The 22,560-nt window shown below is 53.2% G+C and overlaps 1 protein-coding gene across 1 annotated transcript in view; it reads left to right on the top strand.

Moving 5' to 3' along the window:
* CEMIP (cell migration inducing hyaluronidase 1) overlaps nt 1–22,560 on the top strand; it is a 119,868-nt gene that overhangs the window by 60,701 nt on the left and 36,607 nt on the right. The window contains 9 exon segments of the mRNA XM_019640220.1: nt 3,631–3,777; nt 4,268–4,406; nt 5,079–5,315; nt 9,733–9,912; nt 12,157–12,227; nt 12,954–13,049; nt 13,566–13,687; nt 16,961–17,096; nt 17,862–18,229. Of these exon segments, the coding sequence (XP_019495765.1) occupies nt 3,631–3,777; nt 4,268–4,406; nt 5,079–5,315; nt 9,733–9,912; nt 12,157–12,227; nt 12,954–13,049; nt 13,566–13,687; nt 16,961–17,096; nt 17,862–18,229 (1,496 nt within the window).

Raw genomic sequence — 22,560 nt, 5'->3', positions numbered from 1 at the left:
TCATCCTGGGCTTCAGCCTTGTCCACATAATGAGGGGTTCGGACTAGACTCGGTGTCTGCAGAGCCAGGCATGTGACATAAACCAGTGAAGCTAGCCACGTAGGGACTGTGGTCACCTGGGAAGTCCTGCCTCCTCTGAAGGGACACCCGCTTCTGGCCAGTTGCTGCCCTGTGTGAAGGTGGGGCCCCTGTTGCAGGATCTTGTGAATTTTTAAGAGAAACCGGAAATGTAGATTTTAATGTAAAAGCTCCCTGCTTGTTAAATGTTGGCGACCAAATCCAATTTTACAAACCAGCCTGGGGGCCAGGTAGGAATGCATATCTGCCAGGTAGGAACTCGTACCTGCCAGGTAGGAACATGTATCTGCCAGGCAGGATCGCGTATCTGCCAGCCCGCTTGCCGCCCCTAAGCCACCTGACCCCGGTGTTCCCTTCCCACTTGAGCACCGTAAGGTCTGGTGCATGAAGTGTGTGTGTTCTAAGCGAGGTTGGATGTTGTTTTGATCTCAATGTCAACTTTTTCTTTGCGTGGCTTTGAATTAACATCCAGAAACACAAGGCGAGTTTGCCTGGGCACAGAAAACCACAATTCACTAAACCAAGCTAGAGGCGGAGGTGAGCGATTGGGGATCATTTTTAAATTTTGAACAGAGGTTCAGTAGTGATAACGATCACCATTGATAGTTATTGTTTTTTTTTTAAGTTATTAACTGAGCTGGATGCTCTTCTACAATAAGAATAAAGGGCCTGATGTTGAGTTATATTTTGTTTTTCTCAGCATGGAGGTAATCTCTAATTATACATGGCGACATTCCTTCTTGTGATTCCTTTCTGACCCTTAGGATCACCCAAGCAAGCTATCCACGTTTTACCACTCGATGCAACAATTGACAGACTTGCCTGAATTGATGCATGTGCCCACCTGTCAGTTATTGACTTAATAAACACCAAGGGGGCATTGACTCCGTGCCAGGAGTTCAGTTTGGGTTTCTCTTTTAGTGGGGCGGTCTCATCAGGCACTGCCCTGGGTGTACCCTGCCCCCCACATCCTGGGTCTCCCTCATACCATTTGGGAAGGATGCTGTGCCTCTGCCTCCCTCTGGCCTGTGCTTCTTTTTGACGTCAGAGGTTTGCAGCTGCCAACCCCGGCCAGTCATGGTCCAAGTAGGTCGGGCTTTCATTCACTCTCCATCCCGCTTCCTGCGGCCCCTCCTGGGAAGGGCGGTTGCCATGGTGACAGTTCAGTGAAGGCCGGGACCATTTCCAGCCACTCCCTCGTTCATACACACGAAAGCCCACTGAAGCCGACCTTTACCGAGAGCAAACTGTTGGTCTCCAGCGAAGGTCCATTCGTGCGAGACCAGTCTTGTGACCCCGTGCTTTCAGTGTGGTGTCAGAGCTGCTGGAGCTCTGGGACGCATGCTCCCAATGACAGAAGAGCCCGCAGGGCCAGGCTGAGCCCCTCCAAACCCAGTGCACTTGGAGAGTGATGGGCCCGTCAGCATTGCCCTGGGAGATACGGGTGGTGAGACCCTGGGCTGTGTCCGTTGGAGTGGGAAGGAGTCCCTCTCAGCCTACTCATGGCTCTGCCTGACCCCCCCGGGCTCCCTGCGTGGCTGGGAGTTGCCTCCCTGGAGAAGGACACCCGAGGTCCAGGACTAGGTGGAGGGCAGCCCAGGGCCTCTGGTTGGCCTCTGCTGAGAGCCAGCCCTCATGTGACCCATCTGAAGACAAACCCAGGGACAGGCACTGACCTCAAGCCCCTCAGTGGGACAGAGGCTCCAGAGCCCTGGTGACCACGTGGGCTGACGCAGCCCCTCCAGTCATCCTGGCAGCCCTGCTGTTACATAAAAACAGAAAGTCCGCTGATGAGCAAGACCACATTTTTTGTTGTTTGCCATTGATTGAGTCCTTTGGGGTTTACAACATCTGGAAGAGCTGCTTTAGTAAAGCAAGAGGCATGAGATTCTCTTCTGAGTGACGGAGAGCCAAGGCCCGAGTCAGGGCTGAGCGCGAGGCTGGTGTGGGCGTGAGGCGGGCGCTGCAGGGCTGGGGTGGGAGGGCGCATGAGGCTTGGCAGACGCACCGAGCGCCCACACTTGCACTTCGAGGGGACGGACGGGCCAGGCGCTGCCTTCAGATGGACAGAGAAGATGGTATGATGGGGGTAGAGGACCATGTCTGGGCTGTTGAATGGAGGGAAAGGGGCAACTTCCTTCCAGTTCTCTTGAGATACATAAACATGGGACAGACTCCCTTACCTTCAGAAGCAGCTGAGTAGAGATCAAGTAACGCTTGGAACTTACATGCTGATAATGGCCCCATAGCCAGAATCCCTCCTCGTGGGCACCGTCCTCAGCTCCCGCTCTGCTTGAGGCATAACGTCCCTTAGGCTTCCGTGCTGTCCAGCGCCTACTGCCAGCTGAAACTGCGCCCCTGCTGCGGGTTCACCTGTGCCTCTCACCCCACCCCAAGTTATTGAAAAACCTGCAGTTTCATTTCTTACAACTTTCCAGTGACAGAAAAAGAGAGCACTGGGCTTGTTCTCTGCACAACTCGTTCTCTCCTTCTGGGTTTTTCCTTGGTACCCAGGGAGGTTCTTCCTGTTTCTGAGACAGCCCTCCCCGCTCCAGCATCTGTGGTCACTGCTGGATCAGAGGGAGCCTTATTGCCACCTGGACAGGAGACTCCTAGGGCTGCTGGGGTCGGGAGAAGTGCCCCTGCCACACCCCGATGGGGCTTTTAGCTCAGCCAGCCGCTCAGACTCACGAGGCGCCCAGGGGCCACACTAGGACAGAAACAGCCGTCGGGGCAGCATCAGGCTGCCTTCCACAGAGCCGTCCAGAAGCTGTCCTCTGGCTGCCCAGGTGCCTCAGGAGAGAGGAGACAGACTGTCCTTGAACAGGTGTGGGGACTGCCCTGGCTTAGAAGTCTTGGGCCCCATCAATGCCAGTGTCTCTTGTAGCAGCTCCACAGCCGTAACTTGCAGGGTTCCTGAAGGGGACATGCCCAGTGACGAGAGTCACTGCACTCCGGGAAGCCTGTGCCATGCTGTCCGCCAGGGAGGAACGTAAATTCTGTGTGGTTCCTTCCAGTTTAGACACCGTTTGCTAATCGGGGGTCGCTTTTGTTGTAAGCGGTAACGCTTGGTAACAGTTAACCGAATACCACCTCTCTCAGGTTTCCAGGGGAACAGAGGTGGAAAATTGACTAGAAGTCAAATTCTCATGCACAAGGGGCAAAGGGTTTGGTAACTCTTCAAACACTGCTTTTCCGAGGACAGATGTCTTAGAATACAAGTAATCTGGGGTGAATCACTGCCTGTCTTTAGGTCTTGGGATAGCTGAGGAGTCATCTGGTCTGCCGTTCCTTTGATAAATGGACACATTGAGCCCAGAAGAGGGAAGTGACTTTTTCACAGACATGTGATGAATTAACAAAAGACGTGGGCCTGGACCCCGGGGCTCCTGGCTCCTGTACCAGGGGTCTCCTTGTTGTCTAAGGCCTTGCTTTTAGCTCTAGTGAAGAGTGCAGAGCTGCGAAGGTGCCTGGGAGCCCCTCCTGGGATCTGTGGCAGTCTTGTTTGGTGGGTGGTAGGTGGCAACCGTAACATCTCTCTCTCCTGGACAGTCGCAGCCGAGTGTCCTGACCAGAACCCTGAGCTGCAGCCCTGGAACCCTGGCCATGACCGGGACAACCGTGTGTACATTGGCCAGGGCAGAGCCCTGCTGCTAACCTCGTCTGCCACCGTCCACTCCATCCACATCTCAGAGGGAGGTAAGCCAGTCTCTCCCTCTCTCTCTCCCCTTGAGCCTCACCGATGGGCTGCAGGTTGCCATCACTTGAGATGGACGGAGCATAGGTCACTTGCTTTGGGTGCATGTCAGAGCTTCTGGTTGTATGAGACAACCGTGGGCTCTGAGCACTTAGGAGTGGCTTGTCTGAGGTCCAATCGTAGTGAAAGAAGCATTGGTAGAACAAACCCTTACTGGCGCTCTGAGCCTTCCAGCTTACCTTGCCTTCCAATGCTTGCTCATTGAATGCTGTGCATGCAGTGATGGCAGTAAAGCAAGCAGGCGTTGTTCCCACATTGTAAGGTGGAGACGAGAAAGAAGCGCTCGTGAGCACAGCACGCACAAGTGTTTGAACACTGTGCTCCTCACCTGCTGGGATGAGATGGGGGCCTCGGACCCCTGCCCTTGGCTCTGCCATAACCTCAACCCCACCATTCGTGTTCTCAAAGCTCACCCCATTCCTATCTCCTCAGGAAAGCTGGTCATTAAGGACCAAGACGAGACCATTGTTTTGCGCACCCAGCACATCCTGATTGACAGCGGAGGAGAGTTTCATGCTGGGAGTGCCTTCTGTCCTTTCCAGGGCAATTTCAGCATCGTTTTGTATGGAAGGTGGGTGGACAGCTTCCATGGGTCAAGTGCTTCTCTTGGATCTGATGGGAGGGAGGCTTTTTAAAGGAGACAAGTGGGCAAGACAGCCAGGCTTTAGTGCAGAGCCGAGTTTTTGGTAGGCACTGCCAGGCCATAGGCATGCCCACGACAGACCCCGGGGATGGGCGAGCTGTAGAGGCACACGGGGATTTTGCTGTTGTGACCTCGATCCATACTGAAGTACAGAAGTCCCTGCCAGCCTTTCAGTTGCCTCCCAATCACAGCACGCTCAGCGAGGCTCTGGGAGTGTGTGTTTAATTAGTACGATGGACAAGATAAAGAAAAATTCCATGCAGTGTTTGCCTCTGGCCCTGCTCCCTTGTCAAGCAATTGGGAATTCTAAGCGGTGGTAGCCAGAACTATGCAGGGGTGGACCGTTCGTGTCTAGGCGATTCCACATGTGCTACAGACCAAAATGTCAGATATGTGGAACCAAAAAGAAGGGCCACCACACGAGCTCACGCTTGGCGTTTTGGCTGCGCTGTGGTCTGGCTTAGGAAGATCTGGTGGTAAGGCTGTTTCTACTGACCCCGTGAGATCACCAAGTGTGGCCGGCTCTGTGGAATCCCCTCTGGGCTCAGTGTCCCGCAACAAGAGGCGTTGGCCGACCTGGAGAACTGTCTTCTCTCGTAGGGCTGACGACGGTGTTCAGCCGGACCCTTACTTTGGCCGGAAGTACATTGGTGTTGACAGAGGAGGCACCCTGGAGTTGCACGGACAGAAGAAGCTCTCTTGGACGTTTCTGAACAAGACCCTTCACCCAGGTGGCATGGAGGAGGGAGGCTATTTCTTTGAAAGGAGCTGGGGTCACCGTGGTGTCATCGTTCATGTCATCGACCCTAAATCAGGGACAGTCATCCATTCCGACCGGTAAGGTTCCTCTTCACTTAAACATAGACCCCTTCATTTCATACAAATTTACTGAGCTCATGCTCCTACTCACTGCTTGGGGTGGTGCAGCGAGTGAGACAGACCGAAGTCCCTGACCTCAGGGAGCCGTGCCGCTCTCTCCCCAGACTTTGGCCCGATGAAGCTAGATTCGCAGGCACGAGCACACGTGTACACACCTGCACATACGTGCACAGACATCATAACTTCAGATTGTGATAACCTGTAACTAGGGAAAAAAACAGTGAGTGATAGAGTCACTAAGGAAGACTACTCACTTCACATCAAGTGGCCTGGGCAGGGCAAGGAAGCAGCATTTGTGCTGAGAGCAGCAGGGCGAGGCTGAGTCAGGGAAGGCGTTCAGGACAGAGCAGCAAGTGCGAAGGGCCAGAGGTGACAAAGGGTGTGGTGCTCTCTGACACGGAAATGCCAGCAGACAGGTGGGAGTGCAGAAAGCGATGGGGACGCAGCAGGCAATGCAGTCATGAGTCACTCAGCGACGGGTGTGTTCCGAGAAAGCGTCGTTAGTGACTGCGTGCTTGTGTGAACGCCACACACCCAGCTGGTGGCCCACCACACACCTGGGCTGCCAGCCTGTATGGCGTGTGACGACTGAGGAGTGCAGGCAGCTGTCACATGGTGGTGTGTGTCCAATCGCAGAAAAGGCACAGCGAAAATACGGTGTCAACGCTAAACAACGGTGCACCTGGACAGGGCACTCGCCAGGAACGGGGCTCGCTCCACCGGAAGTTGCTCTGGGTGGGTGGGTGGGTGTGAAGGCCTGGGACGGGACTGTGCACACCAGCAGGCTTTATAAACACTGTGCACTTAGGTGACACTACATTTTTCAAACATCATGAGATTAAATCAAGCACAAGAGAGGAAGGTGCCACCAAGAGATGTAAACACGAGATGTGTGAGGCTGTTGCTGGTGTAACATGGCATACCGTTTCACAGCAGACTTTCTTCTACAAGTAGAAAGAGTCTTAAAATAATGATAAAATTGTAGTAGATACATAAACTTGTGACATGGCCGTTGATTATCATTATCAAGTATGTACTGTACACAGCCGTAGCTGCTGTCCCCAGATGCCTGGGCGATGCTTTGTGACCACGGTATTCCCGTGGCTGCTCCTTTACGACAGCTACGACGTAAAGGTGGTGGGAATATTCAGCTTCGTTATAATGTATGGGACCGCTGTCGTAGATGCCGTCTCTCCTGCCCCAAAGGGTGTGCTCACCCCGAGAAGAAAGAGTCATTTGATGGGGACCCCGAGATGGAATTTATCTGCTGGGATGGATGACCCGTGGGTAACCAGGGGCCCAAATTTTATAAATAGTAAGAGTCAAGTGGCCCTCTGCTGACTGTGTCCACTTGTGTGAGTGGGAGACTCGGGTCAAGGATTTCTGTCTCCTTTTGTTTTCAAGTCAGAGATTTGGGTTTGGGTTTTTTGGTCTCCACTTGTCTACATGAGGCACCCCAGGGAAGGGACCCTTCATCTGGTTTGAGCTTGGTCCCTGTGGTGGTGGACCTTGTCTGTAAGGCTGGGACTTGGCCCTGCCATGAAGGTGTGTGAAGACCCTCACATTCAGGGTGCACTTGAGGGCATGCCTTCATGGGGTGGCCCGTGTTAAAGTTGTCGTTAGCTGTCCAGTCTGCAACCCCTCCTACAGTGCACGAGGGCGCCCTTTTCTCCACATTCTCGCCAACTCTTGTTGGTTTATTGATGATGTCATCCTGACAGTTGTGAGGTGATAGTTCATTGTGGTTTTAATTTGCATTTCCCTGATGATTAGTGACCTTCAGCATCTTTTCATATGTCTGTTGGCCATCTGTATGTCCTCTTTGGAGAAATGTCTGTTCAGGTCTTCTGTCCATTTTTTAATTGGATTGTTTGTTTTTTTGGTGTTAAGTTATATGAGTTCCTTATATAATTTGGATGCTAACCCCTTATCATATGTATCATCGGCGAGTATTTTTTCCATTCAGTAGGTTGTCTTCTTATTTTGTGGATGGTTCCCTTCCACTGTGCAAAACCTTTTTAGTTTGATGTAGTCCCATTTGTTTATCTTTTCTTTTGCTTCCCTTGCCCAAGGAGATATAGTTATGACTACAAAAAAATGCTGCTAAGCGCAATGTACTGTTTACTGCCTGTGTTTTCTTCTAGGAATTTTATGGTTTCAGGTCTTACATGTAAGCATGTAACCCATTTTGAGTTTATTCTTGTACGTGATGTAAGAAAGTGGTCTAGTTTCATCTTTTTCAATGTATCTGTCCAGTTTCCCCAACCTAGTTATTGAAGAGACTGTCTTCACCCCGTTGCATATTCTTGCCTCTCCTGTCATCAATTACATGATAGTAGAGGTGTGGGTTTATTCTGGGCTCTCTATTCTGCTCCATTGATCCATGTGTCTGTTTTTCTGCCAGTACCATGCTGTTTTGATGACTCTGGTCTTCTAGTGTAGTTTGATATCAGGTAACGTGATGCTTCCAACTTTGTTCTTCCTTCTCAAGATTGCTGTGGTTATTCAGGATCTCTTGTGGTTCCATATAAATCTCAGGATTATTTGTTCTAGTTCTGTGAAAAATGCCATTGGTATTTTGGTAGAGATTGCACTGAACCTGTAGATTATTTTGGATAGTATGGGCATTTTAACAATATTAGTTCTTCTTATTCATGAGCATGGTATATGCTTCCATTTATTTGTATCTTTTTCAGTTTCTTTCCTCAATGTCTTATAGTTTTCTAAGTACAGGTCTTTTACCTGTACTGAGTTTGGGAGCGTCTCCTATTCTTCAGTTATTTGGAATAGTTTGAGAAGGATGGGTATTGATTTGTTTCCCCCTTTTTTCTTTCTTTTTTCTTAGGTATTAATTCTTTGAATGCTTGGTAGAATTTACCTGTGTAGTTATCTGGTCCTGGACTTTTGTTTGTAAGGAGTTTTTTGATTACTGATTAAATTTCTTTTCTAGTAATCGGTCTGTTCAGTTTTGTTGTTTCTTCCTGATTCAGACTTGGATGATTATGTTTCTAGGAATTTATCCATTTCTTCTAGGTTGTCCAATTTGTTGGTGTGTAATTGTTCATAGTATTCTCTTACAGTTGTTTGTATATCTGTGGTGTCAGTTGTCACTTCCTCTCTTTCGTTTATTTTATTTATTTATTTATTTATTTATTATTATATTATTATATTACACAGATGCTAACACTGAGGCTCAGAGGGGCTAAATTCGCTCAGAGTCACAAAGCTAGTAAGTGTGGGAGCTGGGATTCAATCCCAGATCTGCCCAGACCCATAACCACTGTATTGCCGCCATGGATGTGCTGGTGGCAGCCCTCTGCCTGGGCCTGGGGTTGAGCAAGCCCCAGCCTGCAGGGGACAATGGAGGCCACGATGAGCATGATTGACACCACACTTGTCGGAGAGCCCCTACCGTCACACAGAACGGGGCAGTCTCCCCAGTCCTGTGCTGACTCCGTGGCACTGCTTCTTAAGTCAGTACAGTATGCATCAAGCCAACCTTCAGATAAATTCATTATTGGGAAGGAGAAGTTTTCCAGTCAGCTGCTGTGGAGGTTCCAAAGAGAATGCCTGCTCCCTCCCAATCTCCTTTGCTTAATGTGTAATCTGGTAGCTGAATGTGTTGGAGTAAAGTAACACTAAACACACACACATGCACAAATGTGGGCTACAGTCACCTGAGGAGGTTACCTGGAGGGATAAGAACAGAGATCGGTTCTTGAAAGGTAGTAAACATTTGCTTGGGTAGACAGGAGGTGTGGAAGAATGAAGGCAGGGGTGGGCATGTGGTGTGGTCAGAGGGCGCGGAGATACTGGACTTGCCGGCACTGATTCCTGGGGAGGGGCTGTGGGCAATGACGGGCTTTGGCGGGTCGGACCAGGACATGCAAACACTGGGAAACAATGACTCAGAAGCACCTATCCCGCTAACCGCCCCGCGCCCGCCACCACCACTGTTTTTCTTTTCCAAAATCTTGGCTTTTCACACTAGTTTATTTTTCTAGATTCATTTTAGAACTATTTTGCTTGTTAAGCCCCAAGAAAAATTCTTTTGGAATTTCCACTGGAATTGCACAAAATCTTTATAGTTACATGGGGGAGAGCTGGGATCGTTACAAAATTGTGTCTTTCCTCTGTAAATTCTTGTCACCAGTGGTATAGATTTTTTTGAGGTATTTTATGTGGATGAAGGTGGGTTATCTGGGTCGAGCTTGAGATGATCGGTGTTTGCTGTAATAAAAATGCCTTTTACTAATAGTCAGAGCCCTTGGGACCTTTGGGTGGCATGTTGGTTGTTTCAGCACAGATGGGAGCTTCACTCTCTTCTTTGGCTGCTGTTGGGACTATGAAAACCCCCTCTTTCTGCCCTTTTTAGGTTTGACACCTATAGATTCAAAAAGGAGAGCGAACGTCTGGTCCAGTATCTGAACGCAGTGCCCAATGGCAGGATCCTGTCTGTCGCGGTGAATGACGAAGGGTCCCGAAACCTGGATGACTCGGCCAGGAAAGTCATGACCAAACTGGGCAGCAAACACTTCCTACACCTTGGGTTCAGGTACTGCCCATCACCCCACCTCCACCGGGCTCCAGCCTGCTGCAGCAGCCCTTTCCCCACAGAGTTTCCCTTCCCACAGGGCCACACCAGCCCCAGTGGTGACTTAGGGAGATAAAGGTATTCTCCACCTGCATGGGACACAGTGGGGCTTGTTCTGAAGGGAGCCTGGGATTCCTTAGGAGCACATGCCACTCTGAAAATGCCAAGGTCTCCATCATGGGAACCCCTCCATTCAGTCAGCCATGTACAGAGTATTACCGGAGCCTCAGATGTCAGCTAATGTTCACTTTCTCTTTCTGTGGCAAAAGGGTCCCAGTGTGCCCCACCCAGCACCCCAGGGAAGGGCGCCTTGTGCCTCCATTGTGTGTTCTGGTGGCTGCAGCATCACGCCCGACTTTGGCACACACACACATTGGCAGCGCGAGGAAACTGTTTGCCCCACAGTGGCCACACCTTTTTATCATGTTGGATCAGGTCTCAGCTCAGTGGCAAGTTGTGGCCACCTGTCCTGTGACTGTTTGCAGATCATGGGTGAGATGGGGTCAGGCTGGAGCCTTTTCTGGGCCCAGAGCAAAGCAGCCTTCCTGGCTGGGCGAGGTCGTCTGGGCGAGGGAGGGTGCTCCAGCTGCCAGAGCTGCTCCTTCTCAAAGGGTTTGGGTGGGAAATGCAGGCAGCCGAAGACGACAATGTCACCTTTGTATCTCACAGCTCCTTTGTTAGCAGAAACCAAGGGCGCTTCCATTTCGTTATTTTATAAGCCAACAGGCCAGTTTCTTACCTTACAATCAGAGATTGAAGCACAAGGGGACTGGCTACTTAGTGCCTCGGCAGAAGGCGATGAGAATGGCCAAAGCTCTGGCATTGGTTTGGGCCTGAATTGGAGTCTGGACAGCACGTCCTGTTAGGTGTGACTGCAGGCAGTGACTCTCCCTCTCCTTATGGTTCCCGGAACTGTAAAATGGCAAGTATCTGGAGCCATCTCCAAGGATTGTTGGGAGGATTAAATGTGATAATAAACACAAAATATTTGCTGTGTGTCTGGCACAGAATGCAGACTTGGTAAACATTAGCAACAATTCTGTCCTTGTAAACAAGAGCCATGGGAAAGATGGACGCCTGCCGTGTGTCGTCATGGCGATTCCCACAGGTAGAGGAATGAGGTTGGCAGGAATTACGTTGTTTCCCTTCATTTGTATAGACACACCTCAAGTGACAAACTCAGAGCATCTAAAATCAGCAGAACCAAGACTTAGACCCTTATTCTGTTCGTTCATTCAGGGAGCGGTCATGAGCCGATGCTGGTGTGAGGGCTCGGTGCGCCGAGCTGTCGTGGGGAGGCAGACGGTCCAGGGAGAGGATGACAAGGAATCAGGGGGCGCGGAAGGCAGAGGGGGCTTCCCTCAGGGCTGCAGGGGAGGATGAGGGCGCACAGCTGCCCCAGGAGAGACCAGAAGGCTCAGTCCCAGGGGTGGGTGTGCGAGGGTGGGCGGCGAGAGAGGTGCGGCAGGGTGGTGCTCTGTGCCAAGGAAGGGGACACGGGGAGCCATGGAAGGGTTTAAGGGAGAGAGTGACAGAGTCAAATTCTCAACCTCAGTAACAGACTTACTTACTTTCAAGGTCAGAGATCCAACCAAAATAGTAACAGCTACCGAGGACCAAAACCTATTGAGAGCCCACAGGAGGAGAGAGGCTGTCTCAGGCCCTAGGGGCAGATGGGCTGCCAAGGAGACTTGCCTCCTCTGTAGCAGGGCACACCCCAGCGGAGGGAAGATGCTGTGCAACTTTCCAAAGTCTTCCGCCCTCTTTTTCTCCTTCGCGCGCCTCTTGCTTTCCAAGGCCCCTTGCCGATCCCTGGGCCGTCAGTCTCTTGAGCCCGGCATTTTCCTTGAGTTTGCATCTCGGGGAGCCAGGCCTGAGAGGAATAACCCTTCTCGCTTGGAGTCAGACCTGATTGCACCTGAGGGTGTAGGCAGGTCTTTGGACTTGTTTATTTGTGATCCATGCCTTGTTCATGGCCAGGATGGAGCTGAGTTGAGAGGCTCACACGGGCAGGATCGGTCCCCAAGCGAGCCAGGCGGGTAGAAACCCGGTGCTTGCAGAGAAAGGCCTCTGTTGTGGAGAAGGGAGCCTGGAGTTCGTTTCCCTGAAACGCCGAGGGCGGCTCACCCACGGCTCTATCATCTCTGCCTCCGGCACAGGCTCCGACATGCGAAGGACTTGACTCGTCGTTGTTGTTGATTTCAGACACCCGTGGAGCTTTCTCACTGTGAAGGGAAATCCTGCTGCCTCCGTGGAAGACCACATTGAGTATCACGGTAATAAGCGGGCGGCGAGAGGCCCTTCCTGAGCCGCCCACTTCCCTCAGAGCAGGGCCGACCATCCTCCCAACACCCACGGAGTGACCAGCCACTTAACTGGCCGTGTTACATCCAAGGGACAAAAGCCAATGCTGAGTGAAGGTCCATCAGTAAGATGGATGTTTACCTTTTCAGAGAAACTGTCCTTGATTTAGTTAACCTAAAAATAAAAGTTCTTTCACAGTGAGAGGCAGCAAGCATTTATTTGAGATCAATAAGAATAGCTATTTGGGAATTATTAATTCAGGCAGAAGCCCAAATGGTGTTCCCACTAGGGACAAAGGCAAGGGGCATTTATGGGAAACGGAAGGAGGACAATTACATCCACAGAAGGCAGGCCTTGCTATGGGTGCCGATAATGTAATGTAGTGACACTGACTTCAAACATTGTTTTCAGTTTTCAGTCTGGCGGTCACAATAACTGCTTATTTGTTATCTGTGAACACAAGGATGCTTAAGCCCTGCTGGAGGCTCTTTTGCCCTGTTTTAATGTTCCAAAAGTTTGAGGTGTGAGACAAGCCAGGCAGTTCCTCTGAGACGGCAGCTCCTGCTCCATTTTAAAGAGGCAGAAATGGCTCGAGGTCCCCGAGGCGGGGTGGGGGTGGGGGGGGGCTCTCTCTGCCTTGGAGCCACGTGGCTCTGCACTTGGGGTCTGTCGGTGGCTGAAGCTCTGCTCTCTGACAGGTCATCGCGGCTCTGCCGCTGCCCGTGTGTTCAAACTGTTCCGGTCGGAGCACGGCGAGCACTTCAACGTTTCCTCGTCCAGCGAGTGGGTTCAAGGTGAGGCAGGGGACAGCCTGGACAGCTTAATGGTGGGACAGAAGGCGGGACGCACTGTCTTCACAGTACAAGGATTTCCTACTGCCACAAATAAGACCCCTCAACTGTCACACAGTCAACTAAAGTTGCACCTGAAATTTGTCTTTAATTAACCAAACCACGTGGCCAGCAGCCAGAGAGATGTTTATTGTGTGCCGGGGTGTGGCTCTGCCCAGAAATGCAGGCGGGGCTCGGACCTGGCCTTCAGGGAGACCCCGTGGGGACGAGCCGCAGTGCTGGGGTAAGGGGCTGGCAGATGGGTTCCCTCTTTCTCCTTTCTGCAGTGATATATTTTATAGTAAGAAAGTCAGTAAGAGGTGTTTTTAATTCAAAGGTGGGCCAGTTGGCAGATGGTTCCCAGGCCAGCGGTGCTCCGCGGTGCCGCCTGGACAGACGGCACTCAGTCCCGGTGCTGAGCCAGCACGGCCTGCCCTCGCGGGTCTTCCTGTCTGATCCTGCTGTTTGCTTTCCCCCTAGATGTGGAGTGGACAGAGTGGTTTGACCATGACATAGCGCCGTACGCTAAAGCCGGGGAGAAAATTGCAGACCTCCGGGCAGCTCACCCAGGAAGAATCTGCAATCGTCCACTCGATATACAGGTACCAACTCAAAATAATCACATAGTTATAACGGCTTTATTTTGAAGAGGACTCTCTATCTCCAACGTTGTCACCCCTTGAGCAGTGTGATCCTCGTGGCCCTCGTAAAACACAGGAGGGCCAGAGGCTGACATTCCCATTGCAGAGGCCCCGGCTAGTGAGTCCCAGAGTCAGGCTCACATTCCCTCCCGGATCCTGCTTCCGAGTCCCTTTCCTGCCCCTGACGTGCTCCTGCAGCCATGGCTGAGGGTCCCAACCCGCCTGCTCAGTGTCTCTTCTCAGTTGATTCCCTTTGGGACCTCGAGTGCACTGGGTCCAGCGGGATGGGGTGCAGGCTGAGCCCCGCCCAGGCGGAGAACATATCACGCCTGCTCTGCACCGAGCTGGGAAAAAGGCAGCTCTCATAGGTGGGCAGTGTTCCCGCAGGATCTGCACCCCTGCACATTTTGTCCTCCTTCAGGGGTAAGAATAGCAAGCTGCCTGTGTGTGACACTGTCTCCCCATGACGTAGGCTCAGGTCGCAGGCCACCTGGCTGGGCTGTGTCCCCACCCTGGGCAGCCCTCGGCTCGTGCTGTGGAAGCCTGTGGACAGGGAACCACTTTCCCCAGGGCGACACTGTTGTGCGGCAGCACAGGCCGAGGCGACCTTGTTCACTGCTGGGTGCAGATCTCCCTTCACGTGGCTCCAAGGTTACTGAGAAGTGTTTCGACAGATAAGGCTGCAAGTTGTAGGCTCTTCTTGGGTCCCACAGAATCAGAAAACACTGACTCTCCCAAAGCACACGGCTCCCAGGTTTCATTTTCATTTTCTCTTGCAGCCCCAAACCTTATAGCTGTACTTATGACATAGCCATAACCCTATCTCCCAGTTCCCTTGGCTACAGGAAGTCCAGCCTGTTACCAGACTCCCCAGGCAGCTCTGCAAATCCTCAGCGAATGCTTACCCATCCTCCCAGGGCCTCCTGGCGCTCGCTTGGCCAGCGCGGGCTGCAGACCACGGCTGTTCAGGAACCCACTTCTCTATGCCAGGAAGACAGCTCTCCTCAGGCATCGCCCACTCTTCCTGTAGCTGTGTTCCCAGCATGGACTCAGGCTCTTCCCTGTGTGTGTCAGAACACAGCTGATCTCAGAGATAAGACTGACCCCGTCCGTCCAAGAGAGAAGGCTTTACTGAAAGCCTGCAGAGAGCACAGGGGGCTGGTGAAAACACATATACGTGTACTTCCCGTCTGGGGCGCTGACCGTGCCTTCGCATGACCCTGAGAGTGCGTGCCACCTTAGATTCTGCACCCATGGCACCGCCTCACAGCCCTGGCCACAGGTGACTTAACTCAGCATCTCCCTTTCCTCCCGTGCAAACGTGGGGACCATCACTGTTCCCTCGCGGGACTGTGGCTGTAACACGACAATACATGAAGTGCCTGAGCCACCGTGAGGCGCCCCATACATCTTGTATTTTATTTTATTTTTTATTTTTTATTTTTTTAGCTGAGCCATCCTGCTACCTGTTGGCAGCTCAGCGGCTGCTCAGCTCGGGCCGGGCATCGAACCGCTGTTGCTCAGAGCTCAAACTCTTGAGCGAGCTCTTAACCAACTGAGCCACTCGGCCGGCCTACATCTTGTATTTTAAAGCTGTGTGACTATTAGTGTGGTAACGCTGCTAATTATTTCATAATTATTAGTGATCCTGAATTACAATACAGCTGTGCCTCCTTCCTGTGAAGGCCAGTTTCAGGGAACAGTGATAGAGGCCCACTGGCTCTGTCATCCAAAACCGAGGTCATTCTCCAGGTTAGAACAGGAAAAGCAGAAAACAGGAGGAGATGTTCCCTTGAAATTGTTGTTGGATTTTGTGCCTTGAAAAATGTCCAGCTCCATCTGATGTTTTCAGCTCTGTTCTCAGCATTACGGGGTCCCCTGTTGAAGAACACGCTGGCCTCAGGGCATCCACGGTGCTGGGCCCAGTGAGGTGACCTTGAGCTTCCAAACCCTCTGAGCCCTGGCGTTTCCCTCTCCGAGCTCGTCTGCAGCCCCTGCCTCTCTGGCTGCTGCACAGACCACCCTAGAGAATGGGCATGGTGTGTTGCTTGAGGAAAGAGCTGCGTTTCAGTTATGGCTGAACTCGCGTCTACACAGCTCTCCTTCCAAGCCAAAGACAGGGATATCTCCTGGGTTCAGAACAGTAGTTCCTAAAAAGCAGCCCCCCTTTTAGGTTGACTGCCCCTTGCCTCCCTGTTTCCCTGGCCCTGGTGCCTTTGGTCTCTGTGCCAAGGACGACAGCAGCTGCAGCCCTTACTGTAAATTGCATGTCTCCGATGACAGCCACAGTGCCGCCGCGGACACACCCAGCGCTGGGATGAGCCCCAGCTGGCAGGACTCAGCCATCCTCTGAGCTTGCTGCCCCAAATCTCTACCTGCCGTCAGCCCCCATCAACTGAGACCCCTCCCTGTGCCAAGCCCTGGGCTGGATGTGGGATCAGGGAGACCAGACAAACTTGGTCCTTGGCTTCCTCAGAGCCCAGGATCCAGTGGGAGGAGACAGACCCTGAAGTAATGACGTTAGGCTGGGAGCGCCTGAGGCCAGCAGTGGGAGCGGCTGAGAAGCACAGCCCTGCAGCTGGGCCCGCCCACATTTAAGTTTTGGCTCTGCCCCTCACTGGCTTTGTGACCCTGGGCAAGCCGCTCAACCTGCCTTGAGTGTCAGCTTCCTTATCTGTAAAACAAGCAAAGATCTCCTAGTTTGTCATAAAGATGGAATGAGCCGTACATGTGAACACTTAGCCCTGTAGCCGCAAGAGCGGTTCTCAAGCTTTCCTGCCCATCAGAGTCACTGGGCAGCCACATGCCAGGCACAGTGAAACCTGAGGCTCCAGGATGGGTCCTGGGCGTGAGTACTTTTGAAGACTTCCCACGTGATGTGCAGTCACGTGTGGGCCCCTGTGAGTCCTCAGTACATGTGCTGCTGGTGGTGGTCCAGGCTGTAAGTAGCCAGCCTGGTGTAGTAGGTTCCCCTCAAAATGTTCCCCAGGCAACGCACGAGAAATCCGTGGTCCGGATGGCAGCACTGGAGGACCCCAGGTGAGGCCGTGTCCCTCCTACAGCTTCAGGACACGGATGGGGGCAGTCGCTGGAGGAGCAGGCTCAGGCCACTGTACATGCTTCTTGCGGCAGGGACAACTTTAGACTTGTGATATATGTTTATAGCATTAATCATCACCTTTCTTCTGTACAAAACAAAATGACTTTGCTCTGTAATTTCCGTGCCGTTCCCAGGCCACGACAGTGGATGGAGTCAACCTCACCACCGAGGTTGTGTACAAAAGGGGCCAGGATTATAGGTTTGTGTGCTACGACGGCCGAGGCCACGCCTGCCGGAGCTACCGCGTGCGGTTCCTGTGTGGGAGGCCTGGTAAGCAGCTCCGTGCCGGGGATGGCAGTGCCACCGTGGCCTGGCCCTTTGAGCTGGCAGCCGCTCGTCACCAGCTTGGATGGCTGGGTCCACTGCCTCCGAGCATCTCAGTGACACAGAGCTCCCACCAAACTGGCAGTGCAAAGCACTCCTTGACACAGGAGCAGTGGAGGATGCTGGGAGCTGGCAGGGGCCAGCAGAGCCCCCCCCCCACCTCGGCATCCACCTCTCTGGAAGGGGAGGGGCCTGGTCCAAGCAAGCCAGGGTGCAGGGGACAGAGCCCACCTTCCGGCAGCCCTCCCTGCAGGGACACAGCTCCCCACCCCTTTGGGAGCTGTTGTCTCAAACCTGGTTCCCAAGATGCTCCTTAGAGGTTGGAGCTGGTCGGGTCAGTGTGCTTGTGGAGCCTCTTGGCCACGCAGAAGGCACCCACTGGGGACGGAAGTTCGTGGGGGGAAAGGCCCACAGCTACTGCAAATAACAGTGAGAGGAGCTATATTTGCTTCACGTCTCGGGCGACGTGGGTGTGGTGAGGCAGCCACATGGAAAATTCCTCTGCCCAGAGCTAATGAATGGCTCTTTTCTGGTAGGGCTTTTGTTGACTTCAAAAACCTGAACCAAGACTGAAATGGAGTGAGCCGGGCAACCTGGATTTTGGATAGGCAAACCTGGCATTTACTTAGGGAGGGCAAGGCGAGAGGCGGGCAGTCCAGGTGTGCCCAGAGCCCGGGGCTGTGTTGCAATCCCTCCTGTTTTGGGTTGCAGTGAGGCCCAAACTCACCGTCACCATCGACACCAACGTCAACAGCACCATCCTGACGCTGGAGGACAACGTGCAGTCCTGGAGACCTGGAGATGTTCTGGTCGTTGCCAGCACCGATTACTCCATGCACCAGGCGGAGGAGTTTCGGGTGCTTCCCTGCCAAGCCTGTGCCGCCAACCAGGTCAGAGTAGCAGGTAAGACTTTCACTGACCCAGTCCGAGGCTGGAGGAATCTGGAAATTGTTAGGCTTGACATTGGCCTTAAATCACAGCCACTCTGTATCTGTCAGTCATTGCCATGGTAATGCTGCATAACAAGAAAAAAAAATGTAAAATCTCACGACACACATCTATTTCTTACTCATGCATCTGCAGTTGTTTGGGGTCAGTTCCATGCAACTCTCCTCCCCCCAGGACCTATCCTTCTCATGGGGGAGGTTGCAAGCCCCCACAGAGGTGTGCAGAAGCACGGGGGGACTCTTAAGGTCTCGGCTCAGAGCTAGCGCCATCTCCCACCCACATCCCACAGGCTGAAGCGTATCACATGGTTCTCCCATCAATATTGAGGGGAGGGAGTGAATATCCATTAGGCAATAATGCAGTCTGCCACAGAATTTTAAACCTCTTCTTTCTATAGCTTTTGGGTTTTCCTTCTTCTTCTTTTAAGTCTCGACTTAGATGCCCTGTCATTTTTGGTGTGAGGTTACTGGAATCACAGGCTGTTGGAGGTAAAAAGAGACGTCAAGTATAATCCAGATCGGTTATTCTCAGTGGAGAGAGTTACGTATCCATTAGGGTTTTTTGGTTGTAAGCAACAGAACCCTGGGACCTGGGTGGAATGTCACTGTCGGCAAGCACCATGCTTAGTCCCTGGGACAAAGCTCAGAGACCACCTTCCCAGAGGAGAGCGCTGGTTGCATTGGAGGCTGGTGTGCCCATCTCGACAGTCCTTCTAAGACTACACTGAACTGGGAAATTGTCCCGCCCCAAAGGAAAATTGAGCTGTGTTACCAGAATAAAGGCGATGATGTGAGCATTAAAAAATATCAGCTGCGCTGGAGCAGTATTAGAATTTCAGGTAGGAGAGGACTGTGGCTTCATTGAGAAAGCATATCCAATATATTCAAAACATCTACTACTATTTTAGAAGTAAAACTAGAAAGTCAGACGCAATCTTTTTGGCTGGTGGGGATGTGCTTCAGAAGGAATTTGGGGGAGTAAAGTTTTGAACAGGTGAGAAACAGTGATGGAGTCTAGTGCCTTGTTGATTCATGGGGAGGTGGACCCTGGAGGTCATGTGGCTGAGGCGGTGCATACACGGCCCTGGGCTCTCAGGGCACTGGCCTGACGACTGAGAGCTGCAAAAGCAAGGCTGTTCATGCCCTTGGGAGATGGCGATTTGGTAGTGTGGGTGAGAGAGGGAAGAGGCAGCAGCTGAGATGGGCAAACACTTGGTCCTTGACGAGGTCCCCAAATCTGGCACATGCATGCCAGGCAATGCTCCCGGCTCTGGGGGCCACGGCGAACCAGGCAGACATGGCGTCTGTCCCCAGTGAGCCTGCAGCCCCTCAGTGAAAACAGACACTCAGGAAAGGGGGCTTTGGCCAAGTCAGAACAGGCGAGGAATTGACGGAGCGGAGAGTTGGAGAAGAGGAACATGGAAAGAGGAGGCCGTCAGAGGGCGGCAGAGCCGGACAGTGTGGGGCGTCGTTCTGGGGCAGTGGCCTACCTGATCACCCCACAAGGGAAGACTTCCTCCGTCCCTATTCACAAGACAGCCCCAAGAGGAGTGAGGTCCTCATGAGGGTGAGGCCCTTGGGTCTTTACTGGATGCCTTTGTGTCCCCAGGGACAATACTTGGGGACAGGCCTTCTGGGACACCAGGCATCCTCCCGGACTCTTGGCAGGAGCTGCATTCAGACCATTTGAGCTGATGTCACTGCTCATTGTAAGGCGACCCATGGCTCTGGGGCAGCATCTGTGGCTTCTGGGAGCATGACCAGCCTGCCCTGAAGCCCTGCCCGTGTGGCGGGGGAGGGGCTCTGGGTCTGCACAGACCCGCCCTCGCCATACCAGCGGGAGCACCCGCAGCCTGGCCTGTGGGGAGGTTTCACTTTGAGCAGGCCTGGTGGGCAGCTGTGCGAGCCACTGTGGGCCTGAGAACGAGGTCACCCGCGATGCCAGTGCGTGCGTGTCTCCCCGGCAGCCTGGTTGGGGTGAGTGCCAGACAGCTGCTCCCCGAAGCAGGGCTTGACAGCAGGCCCAGCTGCTTCTCGAGGCCTCCTCAGGAGGGAGGGAGTGTGAGCTGGGTTGCTCTGAGCCCGAGTACAGGGAGGAAAGGGGTACGTGGAGAAGATGCTGGGTCTTCCTCAGGACCCTGTGTCTGCACCAGCCCCGCTCCCAGCGATGCCCCACTCCCTAAGCTGTTGGAGTGGACCATCCACTTTACTATCTGCTCACAAGCTTTGGGGCTCACGTGAAAACAGCGCCTCCTGGTGGACAGTATCAGAAAAGCCCCAGTTAGGTAGGTAGGCAGGCAGGTAGGGCTTGCTGGAGCTCGCGCGCGCTCTCCCTCTCTCTCTCTCTCTCTCTCTCTCTCTCTCTCTCTCTCCCCCCCTCCCCCTTTCTCCCTCCCTCCCTCTCCACCCTCCCCAGGGAGGCTCACATTTCTTCTGTTCAGTCCCAAGCCTGGTCTCTGGCTCTCCATCCCCTATTGACAAGGAATGTACCTGCTGTCTCTTTTCCGAAACTGTGACCCCCAGTAACCTCTTAGGGTCCCCCTGCCCCCAGGCTGGCTGCACAGACAGCCTTCCTGTATCCTCCTGCCTCACTGCCCCGTTCCAGTAAACAGGCATTTTAAGGGCTTTCTGATGGGAAACAGATGGGGGTAACAAAGTAATGAAAACGTGTGAATCATCTAAAAAAATATTTCCGAGCTCTGCCAACCACAGTCTGATTCCCAACACCTCCTGACATGGCAGTTAGAAGCCTCCATTTTCTGTCCTGGTTTCGCACCCGTCTTCCTGCTTTGCTTGTAGCCACCCCTCCCCCGACTTTTAAACAACACTGCTGTTAATGCATGTTGACATCTAGTGTTTCCTGTGACGTGCCAGGCACTTACACAACCCATCTTGCTCCCTGTTCGCGATAACTAACAGGGCTGGGTAGCCTGCTTTCTCCATGACACAGAAATTACATGTTAGGCCCGTGCTGCCCAGCACAGTAGCCAGCAGCCACATGTGGCTTTTAAATAAAGTTAATAAAATTAGAAAGTCTGTTCTTCAGTCACTACCCGACTTCCAGGGTTCAGTGTCCACACGTAGCTGGTGGCAGGCGTACTGGACACATGACCGTGGTCACCTCAGAGTTCTTGTAGAGGGGTCGGGGGTGGAGGGGTGTGCGCTGCTGTAGACCAGGCGAGTCTGCTGGATCTGCTCGGTCCATTCATGCTGAGCGAGGATTCAGACTCAGAGCCGTGTGGCCCCCAGGCTGGTGTCCTACATTGTCCTTCCTCCACAAAGGCCCCTGTCCCCAGCATCTCCACTGGAAGATGCAGGACCATGGGAGCAACCCGGGAGCTCTGGGGTTTACATTTGCCTCCTTGGACCTGCCAGCTGAGTCCCTCTGGGCCGGTCCTCGGTGACCTCGACCTGTCCCGCAGACTCGCTGGGCCCCGCAAGGCCTGAGGCACAGGACATGCGTCTGTTCCTCCTTTGGTGTTTATTCTCGTGTTGGCCCCAGAGTGGCTGGTCCCGCTGGGACGGCTGGGGGTGGAGCGGGCTGCAGTGTGAGCACTAGGAAGGAGGCGGCAGGGTTTGCGCCCTTGTACGGTGCAGCGGCTGTGCCCCCAGGCCTCCCCGGCCCCTCGTCCAGACCCACGGCCCTTCTGGCTTGTTTGGGACAAATCTGGCTGGGCCACGTCTGCTTTCCCTGGTTGGCCTTCAGTATCAGCTGTGCAGAGGAAGGGAGGGGTGGCGGCAGGGTGGGAGAATTCCGCAGACAGGCTGGGATGCTGGGAAGCCAGGGCACACAGCTTCCCTGGGATAGCTGCCTGGGAGTGGCCTGTGAATGCAGCAGCGGGTCAGATAAGCCGGCTGCAGGGCCTTGTAAAGGTCTTGCTAGGAGCCCCGCTGTCACTGTGGGGGAGGGAGGCGGGTGTGACCGGAAGATGCTTGCAGCCCTCGGACTCCAAAGAGTGTGATAAGCACAGCCCCTCCATCCACCTGGAAGTCACTCCTAACCCTGGCCGGTTGACCCCAGGGACCAAGGAGAGCTGTCAAACCTGAGGTCATTATGTTTGAGGACAATGCCAGTGACAGCTGTATGTGTTGCTTCTGTGACATGAGCCCCCTGTCATGTACCGGGGCTGTCCTAAGCACATTCTGTGGATTAGCTCCTTTAACAGTGCTTTTGAGACAGGTGCTGTCATGGTATCCTGAGCTTCGGGGAGTTTAAATAGCGTTTCAGAGACTCGTGGCTACAGACAGGGGATCTGACCCTGAGCCAGGCTCCAGAGCCACCTTCCGGTCATGTTCAGACTGGTCCCCAAGGAAGGCCTCTGACCCCCCACAGGGACAGAAGCCTCTGGTCAGTGTCATGCTTGGACAGGATATTTTAAGGGGGACACTGACAAATTGGGGGAAGCCCCCTGAGCCCAAAATGCTTGTGCTGTGAGGCTGGTGGGAAGCCTTGGTGGGGGGGG

Source organism: Hipposideros armiger, unplaced genomic scaffold (assembly GCF_001890085.2).
Source record: "Hipposideros armiger isolate ML-2016 unplaced genomic scaffold, ASM189008v1 scaffold_48, whole genome shotgun sequence".
NCBI classification, from domain to species: Eukaryota; Metazoa; Chordata; class Mammalia; order Chiroptera; family Hipposideridae; genus Hipposideros; species Hipposideros armiger.
Note: the sequence above shows the minus strand (reverse complement) of the source record. Positions and strands in the feature narration are given on the sequence as shown.